We start from the raw sequence: 12,726 nt of genomic DNA on the forward strand, positions 1-12,726 counted from the left end.
CAAATTAACAATATTATATTATAACTAGATGACCCGGATATACGTTGTTTTGTCATTATTTTGTTTTATTATTTTGAAAAAAAATAACTAATTTAATATAAGTGTGTAAGGAAGTTGTATATAAGTGGAAAAGGTATGGAGTGCTGTGAACGGTGACGGAATATAAAAATGAAAAAACATCAAATATTTATTATTTTTAATAATTTATTAAAATTGATTCTTTAAAATTATATATATCGCTAATTATGACAATATAAATAAAAAACAATATCAATCCCTTAATGCAACAGAGTGTACAATATTTTTTGTTATCCCATATTTCATCAACACAAACAAACTGGATGGTTCGAGAGCACGCCACGTTAATTGTCCGGGTGAAAAACATAATGTGCTCAAATCTAAGCCACAGACAAATATCATTTGGCCTTGAGACTTAATGATAGTCATTGCAAATGCCAATCTAATAGAAAATTGAAGGCGTTTAAATTGTATTGGCACATCTGTGGGTATAATAGGGATTCGCGGTAGTAATATATTTTCACCTCGGAATTTGCCATTTAAAATTATGGTTTCGATAACATTTTTCATTAATTTTTTAATTACTAATCGCGTGCCGTTACACAACCGTGATAGGTTCAAATTACAAAGCAAAATAACCGGAGATCCAACCTTCAGTTGTAAATTATGCAGTGGCTTGCTTTTGAGCAACCCAATTGAGCACGGTTGCAGTCAAACAATAGGAACCTTTTCTTTAGCATTTTTTATTTTGTTGGTATATAGAGCTCGGTGCATCCATATTATTATTACAAAATAAAATACATTTTAATATAATTATTTATAATTAAAAATCTTTTATTGGATTTTAATCACATGTTATAATTACATAATTTTTTTTTTCGTGTGTTGTGTTCAATTCATTTTAATGTAATTTAATAAAAGGCGCAGTATAATAACGCTAGTGTGTTGCCAGCCTAATAGTTTTCAATCTGACAATGTTGTACACCGAGTACATTGTTTTTTACCAAGCTCAATTGGGCATCACCGGGATAATGTACAGCTTCAGTAGCATCGCAAACTGTATAAATAGATTTGTATGGCACCAAGTCTCCTGGTAACAAATGTTGTACCTTGAGATTCAATTCATTGACGTCCTCATTTTTTGCTGCTAAAATTGCTCTTTCTGCCAGCCACTCATGATTTGTGTATTGTCTGTGTACATTGGGAAATATCTGGTCAATGAGAGCATCTTGCTAATCAATAAATATGCCAGAAATCGATCGGTAATTGTATGCATCCAGTTTCATCTGTAGTAACTTTCCCATCAGCGATATCTAACAATTGTTTTGAGAATCTTCCGCACGCAGCTTTTTTTGATTGAAACACAAGTATCGTAATCGTTCGCTCTCTATCTTTACATACATGTCGACCATGAATTGTTGACCAAGCTCACGACATCGTAGAATAACGTTGTCTTAATTACATCTAATCATCAACCGATATGCATAATAATTCTTCGTACTAACATTCTTATTTGTTTTGGCACCTGTTGCGAGATCTTGTTGTTTAATATTTATGCAATACCCGTCATTTAATAACAAAAATAAAATTAATAGTTTTTAAGTAGTTTTTAATAGTTTTTTTAATAGTTTTTTACTAGTTTTATTTAATAATTCATTTTCAATGCGCAGTTATCGACCGGGTCAAAAATTATTAAATTAAACTATAATTTATTAAATAATAGCTCTTTTCCAACATTTTTTTTTCGTGAAAACCTTCTCCTGGCAATTACAATCAATTAAAAAAAAACTTAAACCAAATCGGGGCCAGCCGTTCTCATCCATGAAATGTAATACATTTTTGGCTCCATTTTTATATAAATAGATAAATATGTACATAAATGAGAGGTAATATTCAAATAAAAGCAGTGGCGTATATAGGGGGGGTTCAACCCCCCACCCCCGAAATTTATGGTTAGTACGACCTACGTGTGCATTTCTTTAATCTATGTATTAATTAAAACCAAACTGTCTAGTATGGGAAAAAAATACTCTCTCCTAATTTTTAAGCAAATTATGCGCCCAATTCTTACCTACGCTTGCCCGGTATGGGATGATTGTGCATCCTCGCACATCAAAAAAATGCAAATTGTCCAAAACAAAGTCCTCAGAATAATTGCAAACGTTCCGTGGTTTATCAGAAATCCAAATCTGCTAATGATACTTTGAATAAACTATCCGTTGATTTTTTTCCAAATATATGGTGCTTAATGTCAATATTAGTAACTTTACCAGTCTCAACAGCGTCATCAGAAAGATCGTTTTCGATATTGAAAAGATTGAAATCATGCTTGAGAAATAGTACAAGCGAAAATCGACTAACAGGATTATCTCATGTCAATGCATCGAAGTATTTAAATAAACACTGAAGAAGTGATAAATAATTTTGCAAATCTACCTTGAAAATTAGACTTTGTCCTGTAATTAAATTTATGTATTCTAATTTTCATAGTTATTAAAAATAAGTTAATTTATAACCTTCATTTAGTATATATTTTTTCATAACCCCCCCCCCCCCCCCCGAAATTAATTCCTATATACGCCACTGAATAAAAGGATACAATTAAAATATATAACAATTAAAAAATATATCAAGCTTAAATAAAAGTATTTAACATGCACAATTTCTGATGAAAAGAGTTGTGAAGTCCTAGTGTATTATATACAATAAAAATTTAAAAATTAGTTATAAAAGTTTAATTAAATATAAACTGGTTATATATTATAACACACAAAATAACTTTTTAATCTTATGTTACAAATAACTACAAAAATTCACCATCTTAAAGTCTTAACTGCACAGTGCACACTATTTTAATTTTTTTTTTGAAACTTTGAAAACGCATAATATAATTGTATCAATACAAATGTATTTGTAATCTATTCATATTATTATGTGTGATAAAAAAAGATAGCATCACCATTCATATCTGCTATCATTTTCTTACACGCTCGGCTAACCTCGGTTATGATGGCATTGGTCTTATGACTGGTGAGCATTCCGGTTATCAATGGTTGATAAACAACAACAAAGACTACTATAATCACAACGATATCTTTAAAAATATTTCCTCCCTACAAAATATTGTTTCTTATTTTTATAATCTACTATATGCTGCTAAATAGTTTTGTTATATTAATAAATTAATAATTAAAAACTAATAATCAAACCTTTTAAGGCATTTTAGGTTTTATGATATTTCATTTTTGGTAAGTCATTTTAAATTTCTAAAATTATTTGATAAATAGAGTAAGTATAAACTATCATTGAAAAGTTAAAATTGTTAGTTAACCCTTTAAATTGTTAGTTAAAATTTAAAAATGAATTTTATATTCCTCATTTGCCAAAATGATGAATGTTACCCATCTTATAAACAATAATATTGTATATTAAGCATATTGTATAGGCATATTTTTCTCATATTTTATTTATACAGGGTGAGGCAGTCAAATCCGACGATTTGAAAAAATAAAAAAATAGAAAAATTTTTTTTATTAATTTTTCGCCGAACAAATAAAAAGTACACAAGTGGAATTTTATGTTATATATTTAAAAACTTCATTTTTTAAAGATTGTGTTGGGCAAATGCCTTCCTTGGGTAGCCACACATTGTGAGAGTCTGACACCGAAGCTTCCTACACCTAACTCGTTCATCGGACTTGATGCTTCCTGATTTTTTTCTTTGGGGTTATGTGAAATCCAAGGTGTTCGAAAACAACCCACCAAGGATTATTGTTGCCTTGAAAGAGCGAATTCATCTTCTTGAAATCAACAACATAACCTTGGAAACACTTTACAACGTCATGGGAAGCTTCGATGTCAGACTCTCACAATGTGTGGCTAACCAAGGAAGGCATTTGCCCGACACCATCTTTAAAAAATGAAGTTTTTAAATATATAATATAAAATTCCACTTGTGTACTTTTTATTTGTCCAGGGAAAAAATTAATAAAAAAATTTATTTTTATTTTTTCAAATCGTCGGATTTGACTGCCGCACCCTGTATTAAGAACAATATTTTTTTCTGGTTATGTGGCTATTACAATTATTTGAAATTATGAAGAAAATTTAATAGAAAACAATTATTATCTAGTTGTTTTACATTAGATAATGTTCGTCTTAAAATATAATATAATGATATTTTATTCTTGTAGGTAGTCAGGATGTCTGAGAGAAAAGTATTAAATAAGTATTATCCACCAGATTTTGATCCTTCAAAAATTCCACGCATGAAACTTCCAAAAAATCGACAATATACTGTGCGCCTTATGGCACCATTTAATATGAGATGTAAAACTTGTGGCGAGTATATATACAAAGGAAAGAAATTTAATGCTCGTAAAGAAGATGCAGAAAATGAAGATTATTTAGGAATACGTATTTATAGGTTTTACATAAAATGTACACGTTGCTTACAAGAAATTTCTTTTAAAACCGACCCACAAAATACAGATTATGAAATAGAAGAAGGAGCTACGCGAAATTTTATGGCTTTAAAACTTGCACAAGAACAAGAAAAGAGAGAAGTAGATGCTGAAAAGGAAGAAGAAGCTACAAATCCAATGAAGTTATTGGAAAATCGTACTCAACAATCTAAACAGGAAATTGAATTAATGGAGTCCTTGGAAGAGTTGAGAGATTTGAATAGACGACAAGGTAATGTAGATTATGATACAATGTTATTGAAATATAACCCTGCTGAGTTAAAAGAACAAATTAAGCGTTTACAAGAGGAAGAAGATGAAAAAACAGTTCAGAATTTACTGGGTATGAAGCGCAAGATTGATAATGATGTAGTTGAACCATTGGATGTTGAAAATACTAAGAGCAATAATAAAAAGATTGATTTACTGACTTCAGTGATACAACCTAGTGCAAAAAAAAAAGTGTCTAAACTTAATTTATTGAACTTGGTTAAAATTAATAATGTAAGTACCAGTAAGCAGAAAGAGTCGGGTAATTCATTGTCATTGATTGGAAATTATTCCAGTAGTGATGATTCAAATTAAAAAAACTTTGAATTAAATTTTCAATTTAATTAAATCTTATATGTTATAAGTTATGGCTTTTTTCTATATTGTATTAAATTTAAGTATCCAATTTAATGTATAATTTTTTTTTTTAGAAATAATAAAAATATATTTTCAAAAAATTAATTTTACTTATCACCTTAGTCAAGTTCATTGATTTTCTTAATACATAATTTAGTTTCACATATCATGATAAATGATTGATTAGCTATTTGTAACTATGAATTTATATTTAAATTAAAGGTAAACTTATTTTTAGCGGCATTGATTTGTATAGTTTTTCCTATAATTTGCTCATTTATTTTACATCATGTTCAAATAAATTCCACAAATAATTTTTTAAAAAAGTAACATCTTTTTATTATATAAAAGATTATTATATAGATCTAGTTAGAACACATTTAATATATTCCTACATTGAGGTTGTTACTCATAAAAATCTCAATGTATTTTATATTCACCTAATAAAAATTTCTTTCAACACATTAGGGTCTATAAGTTATATATTAAATATAATAGCTAAAAATTATGTTAATTTCTTATGATATGAAATAAAGTATTATCATCTAAATATTCTTATACAATTAATACTATTCGATCATCTTATATATTAATATAATGTATGAAAACTAAAGTCCGTCTGGCTGTTCTATCCGGTTTATTTTCTTCATTTTTTTTTTTTTTTTAATGAAAGGTATTTAGATACAAATATGTCATCAATCATTGAAATTTACTCAACTCCCACCAACGCGATTCTCCCTTGTACATTTCTTATGGGACACATTCACTCAAGTAACATTCGAATTCTTATAGCTCTTCTTCTAATGAATGGCTCTTGATTGTTTCACTCAAAGAAAACACTCAATAGATCAAACTCTTTCTTTTGAGCTATTAACTGCTTAAATTCGTTGAGTTTGAGGAAAGTTATGTGTGGACAATCAACTTTACTTTCAATTTTTTCCAAATACTCAATATCATTGGTTTTTAGCCAGTGATATAACAACAAACAACTCACAAATAATACTAATATTATCTAGAAAGAAGCACTGTAAAATGATTTTATGTAATAATTACACCCTCTCGTACAGTCTATGCTAATGCTGCGGAACATATATTTTAATAAACACTCTATCATTTCGATATTATACTCATTTATTATTTGTTAAAATGTGTTTATGTATTGATTCGATTACACCTATACTTTTTATTATTTAAATAAACTATTGCGTATTTTCACAATGGGTATACTAGTATAATAATAATACATGGGCTTATTTACAAATCTATGGTTTTATTTACAATTTTAGTTTGGAAACCATGTTTTTAAGTAGTTACACATGTGTAAGTTTATTCTCAAATTACAAGATTAGTCGTTCTCATTTGAATAATGTATCCTTATTAAAAGCATTTGGGTAAAAACATTTTATTTAGAACAAAAATTGTTTGACTCATTGTTACTTACAATAGTTGTAGTTAAGAATGTATAACACAATTCCCTGTCAACTTACTTCAAATTAATAATCACTAAATATAAATTCCATAAAGAACAGTATATAAAATCTGTATTAACACGTTCATGGCCACGTGTTAACTATAGTTGACATGGGTTCTCTTTAGATAAACATGGAGTCCATTCATTTGTATACATGATTATTTAACTCTGGTTTATTCTAATAAATAAATTAGGATTCGTCCTGCTATCTACCTTATTTAATTCACTGCTACGTCTTTGTTATTTCCCTGTTAAATGGAAAATAGCAACGATAATTCTTATAAAGAAACCTGGTAAAGACAAGACCAATCCTGATAGCTACAGGCCTATTAGCCTCCTAACATCCTTATCAAAAATTTTTGAAAAAGTCATACATATCAGGCTCCTTGATTATTTGAATATCACAGATGCTATTCCAAAATTCCAGTTTGGTTTCAAATCCAACCACTCTATCGTTCAACAACTTCTAAGGATCACGGAACACATCAACTCTGCGTTTGAAATGCACTGTCACACTGGCGCAATATTTATTGATATTTCAAAGGCGTTTGACAAAGTGTGGCATGAAGGCCTCCTTTTTAAGCTACGTAACATTAATACTCCAAATATCTTTTTAATATAATTCGTTCTTTCCTCTCAAATAGACAATACTCAGTCAGAATTAACGACAGTGCCTCTAACCTTTAGTCTATTTATGCTGGTGTACCCCAAGGTTCAAAACTTGGCCCTATTTTATTCAACCTTTACGTTTCCCACATCCCTCAATCACCACGCACACAAATTGCTCTCTTCGCTGATGATACAATCATCTTCACGGAATCACGCAACATCGAAGCAATATCCTCAAATCTGCAAGATCACTTAAATACCCTCTCACACTGGTGTCAAAACTGGAGGATCAAAATCAACGCCTCGAAGAGCATAGGTATTATTTTTAGTCTACGTCGCTATACTACTCCCCCACAACTAAAATTTAACAACGAAAATATACCCTGGCAACCGAAGGTTAAATACCTCGGTGTAACTCTTGACAAACGACTCATGTGGCGACCCCACATTTCATCTAAAGTCACACAAACATACCAGCGCATCTCAATGCTTTATCCCATCCTGAACAAAAATTCAACTATTCAAAATAAATGCTCTCTCCTAATTTTTAAACAAATTATACGGCCAATTCTTACTTATGCTTGCCCGGTATGGGGTAACTGTGCATCCTCGCACATCAAAATATTCAAACTGTTCAAAACAAAATTCTAAGAATAATTTCAAATGCTCCGTGGTTTGTCAGAAATGCAAATCTCCACAAAGACTTTCAAATTCAAGATATACAAGCTCATATTAAAACATTAGCTTAGAATTTCCACTGCTCTCTTCCTAACTCATCAGGTGCAATTCACTACAACCTTCTCACCCACCCAACTCATCGTAGATTAAAACGTGATCGTCCCCACGACCTCCTACACTAAGCCACCTCCAAACATTCAAATCTTCATGCGCTTCTTCCAAATCACTAAGACTATAGTTACTATAACTATATATGTAAATATGTAAAATCAGAATATTATTGTTATTATTATAATTGTTAATATTATCCTTAGTACTTAAAAATATTTTAATTTTAATTATCATGTTATAATGTTAAAACTATTATTATTATTACAAATATCCCTAGATTTAGATAGCCTTAGGCAAGGAATGTCTTATGTTTAATTAAAAAAAAAAAATAAATAAATATATTGATAACATGGTTTTCTTAAACACTTCTGTGTATCGATTGGTGTACTTGGTTTTAAAATCTGACAACTAGATAGCGATATAGTAGTGTTTGTTGTACGCGTACTATTTTTCTTAGGTTATATGATTCTTGCATATGTTTACCGTTTTGCATTTTTATTACTTTATTTAAAAACAACAAAGGTATTTCATATTTTTGTTACATAATTTGATGTGATTAATTATTTATTCAAAGAAAACTCTTAACACCGGGCACTCTTGGTTGCTGATATTTCGTTCGCTATTTATGGTGATCAGTTTGTAGAAATTCGTATATTGTTTTCGAAAAAATATCACCAATACAGAAGTGTCCGTTAGATGGAGTTTAACTGTTTTTGCTACGATTTATTTGATGATTAATGAAAATTATGTCAACTATAGAACTTGAAAACTTGAAAATACACAAATGTGTACCATATTACCACACTTTATACATAAAAATTATTTGGTAACAAAATTTTTTTTAAGTTGTAGTTTTTTTATACGACTTTTCAAATTATAGGGTGGCCGTGAACGTGCAAAATATATTGAAAAATCTGCTTATTAACCTTTTACTCAATACTAGTAAGGATTGATTTGATTTGATTCAATTTTTTTTTTTTTTTAGTGAAATATGAAAAATTATTTTTCTTCATTAATATTTTAATAGAAAATTACTTAGAATATGTTAAATTTCAGCAAGTATTATGAATTATAAACATGCTATTTGGTTAGCTTTACAAGAAATACTCTATTGAAAATTTTAAACAAAATAAGAATAATAGTTACCATCTCAAAATGTTGAGTAAAACAAGAAATGCATTGATTATATATTATTATATATATATAAATTATTCTATATTCTACTATATATATTTAAATTGCAAATCTACACCATAAGTTTGGATTAAAATATCATTTGCAGATAGTAAACTAGAGAGGTAAATATAATATATATTATCTTTGTAATAACAAAAACAACAATATAAATTAATTTAAATTCCAAAATGTTATCAAATTATTTATTTAAGATATATGAAGTGCATAACATTTTAAGAATTTGCATTTGGTCCTCTCCTACGACCAAATGTTTGTACAACATTTACGAAACGTCTATTGTACTGAATTCGCCTTTTAGATCGTCCTGTCTTCTTTTTCTTTTTCTTTTCAACTTTCTCTACTTTAGGAGTCTGGCCTTTAACTTTACCAGCACGAGCCAAAGATCCATGAACTTTTCCTAAATGTTTAATAATTAAATATGAGTAAATTATAAATAATATTTTAAACTAAACATTGAAATTAAAAACTTAATTACCTCCAAGCAATGGAATAATGAAATCAATATTGAAATTATTCAACTGTCCAATAATTTGATCATCACTCAAAGGTTCACCTTGACTGTACAATGAAATCAAATTCTCGTCAACATCTTCTAATGCTGCCAATTTGCTCTAATAATTGCACAAAAAATATAAAATAAGTCCTATAATGAAGTAGAAAACTTGAAAAATAACATTTTATGAAATGATTTTCATAGCTAATCCTATTTCACACACAAGGAGATTAAAACGATCAAAACTTTAAACAAGGCTATTATTTTGTTTTAAGAATTAAACTATGAACAATTTAATATACTTTTTTCAATATATCAATAGTTATATATTTTAGACTAGAAAATTGTTGATTTTTAATCAGTACATACTACATAAGGATTATAAAAATAATTATGTTTGAGATGAGTCAGGACCCAGTTGTATTAACATTTTACTTTTGATATTTTATGTTGGATAATTAATTTACATTCAAGAAGTACTGATATATAGAATTAATGATACAACCTAATAATAAACTCAAAATCTTTAATATGTTAATACATTTCACTTTAATGGCGATGTCTACATTTTTTATAATAACGCAAAATAAAACTAAACTATTTACCTTAATCAGAGAAATGCTCTCCAAGCCTTGGCATTCTAATGCACGCACATTTTGACCACGGATGAACAACTGCATGTTGAAGCCAAATTCTATACTAATGAAAATATTATAATTTTAATAAGTCTGTTTTTGTAAAATTTTGAGGTTATAAAATGAACCTTTAGTATATTAAATAAGTACAAACAACATTTAGAAAAAATTAAGATTACTCACACTTAATGTACTTATTCAAATACTGTATTTGATACAGAAAATCTGTAATATAAGGATTGTAGAAAGATGAATTCCTCAAATTCTAGTTCGCTGAAGACACAACAACACCAATGGTCTTATGAAAAAGGCTAAAAAATAATTACCTATATATCTATGAGATACGATACCATATATCAGGAGACACCGATGCATAAACCACGTTTTTCATTAATTTTTGAAGAGTGTGACCAACATAATAAACGTCAACGTGCAAACCATAGACATAAAAAAATGTATTTGTACATAATGTGAACGCACAAATAACAAAATATTTTTTTTTTGTTACGACTTATAATTTGTTATGAGTAGGGAACGGATTTGAATGCAAATTGCATTTTTTTCTGAATGTTTAAAAAAAGGGGCGTACCCAAGGGGAGGGGTTTCGGGTCCGGACCCCCCATTGAAAATTCTACATACTCTATGGTTTAATAGTAAATAGTATATTTTAATTTCCCATTATCTTCAATATACAGTGTCGCAACAATTGGGCGTTCAAAGTATTCAATGCACATGGATCTCTGGTTCATAGGGGCTTCCCAAAGTAGAAAATTGAAGATAGTCTTTTTCAAAATATATCTAGCCAATATAGGTATTCGTTGCTTTCCAGTGGCTCGTGCTTCGAAAATATTTTGATTTTTTGTATTTGATTTTCAATACATTTATTATTAGCATAAATGGATGATAATTAATATTATTTAAGTACCTGGTATTTTAAAATTAATCAATAAACAATTCGATTTTACGGTAAACGGGTATCAAAGATATCAGTAATTCTTTTTCATGGAAACCAGGTGTGATATAAGATTATGGCTGTTATATTATTTAGTATTTTAGTGCCTATTTATAGTTTTGTTGTCTATTAATAACTTAAAAGACGTATTAAAACATTTAAAAAACCAAGGTATGCTAAATTCAGAATATGAAGATAAGTTTGATGAAATGTCAGCATAACTATTTAAGAACTAGCTTAAAAACATAGAATGTAAGCCTAAAGGTCGACGTTTAAGCACTGATGTAAAATAATTTGCACTTACTCTTCATTATTCTTCGCCTAAAGCTTATTAATTTTGCCGGTCAGTTGGTAACAATACATATATAAAATATTAAGATATTTTATATATGTGGGTAACACACTGTTAATTAACATGGCTTAAAGCTTATTATAGTAATATATATATATATATATTATTAATTCATAAATATTTGGGTATTTTCTAGATTTATCTTAAGATTGCCTTACGGAATCGGATCAGTAATCAATGGAAACCCTGGATTTTTAAGTGAAGTTTTGTCATGTCTTAAAAATTTACCAATATTTGATAAAGATTTAAATTTAGTGTTTGATCCAATGGCCATAAAGAAACAAATTATACGAGACAAAAAACTTGATAAATTTGATAAATTTCTCTGATTATGGCAATTAATGATGGGTATAATCGAATAATTTCAATAATTGAATTATTAGTATTCAAGACATTTTTATAATCGAGAGATGACTCGAAATAATCATACGAAATGTTCAATTTAAATATAATATAATTTTATTTATAAATGTTCTGAGAAATGTTTGTTGTTTTGTGGTTGAGTAATTCAAAAGTTTTAGCTATAGGTAATGTAAATAACAAAGAATAACTGTATACCCCATCAATATTTGTCTAACAACCAATCCCACGAGTAGCACAAGTCGAAAATACAGACTCTAAGCGAATAACTAGTATTTACTTATTCGATTATGAAGATTAAAAATGGTATTTCTCCCTCACTCCTCGTTCCATGAAAATCTTTCGAAATCAAGAATTCATTGTTTTTCAAATAAATGAGATATCACTCGAAATAATCTCTTGGTTATATAATCAAATTATTATTTTCATAATCGAGACATCGCGATTGTGTATCTCGATTACGCCTATCACTAATGGCAATGAATTAAATTTAGAGGGAAATAATGTACCAGCAATTGAGGTCCTAGTTTTCATGTTAGTCAGTTTGAAGGGGAAATGGAATTATCTTGTAGGTTATTTTTTTCAATATAAAATAAACAGTTCTACTCAACCAGAGCTTATAAAATAGCTTTAACGGTTACATGTGATGCAGGTCTTAGAGTTTGAAAATATAGGTGCTTATGGTAATATAAAATGTTAGATAGATTATCCTGTTTCTGGAAAGTTTTTTTTGTGCCAGATGCCTATCATATGCTAAAGT

The 12,726-nt window shown here is 28.7% G+C and overlaps 2 protein-coding genes across 3 annotated transcripts; one reads left to right on the plus strand and one right to left on the minus strand.

Moving 5' to 3' along the window:
* Positions 1–3,131: 3,131 nt before the first annotated feature.
* LOC112693777 (coiled-coil domain-containing protein 94-like) lies at positions 3,132–5,127 on the plus strand. Its single transcript, XM_025568980.1, has 2 exons — positions 3,132–3,266; positions 4,212–5,127. Exon 2 carries the CDS (start codon positions 4,221–4,223, stop codon positions 5,064–5,066), a length of 846 nt encoding a protein of 281 aa, XP_025424765.1. The 5' UTR covers positions 3,132–3,266; positions 4,212–4,220; the 3' UTR covers positions 5,067–5,127.
* Positions 5,128–9,324: 4,197 nt separating this feature from the next.
* On the minus strand, positions 9,325–10,612 carry LOC112693794. Of its 2 annotated transcripts, none has more exons than XM_025569003.1 (4): positions 10,486–10,612; positions 10,273–10,361; positions 9,650–9,785; positions 9,325–9,571 (listed from the first exon to the last, which is right to left on the minus strand). In XM_025569003.1, exons 2-4 carry the CDS (start codon positions 10,345–10,347, stop codon positions 9,387–9,389), a joined length of 396 nt encoding a protein of 131 aa, XP_025424788.1. In that variant the 5' UTR covers positions 10,348–10,361; positions 10,486–10,612; the 3' UTR covers positions 9,325–9,386. The 2 variants fall into 2 exon arrangements, with proteins under 2 accessions (XP_025424788.1, XP_025424787.1); XM_025569002.1 differs by having other exon boundaries at positions 10,273–10,366; positions 10,486–10,611.
* Between the last annotated feature and the right edge of the window lie 2,114 nt (positions 10,613–12,726).

The sequence above is a fragment of the Sipha flava genome, unplaced genomic scaffold (genome assembly GCF_003268045.1).
Source record: "Sipha flava isolate LNK unplaced genomic scaffold, YSA_version1 99_pilon_pilon, whole genome shotgun sequence".
Lineage (NCBI taxonomy): Eukaryota > Metazoa > Arthropoda > Insecta > Hemiptera > Aphididae > Sipha > Sipha flava.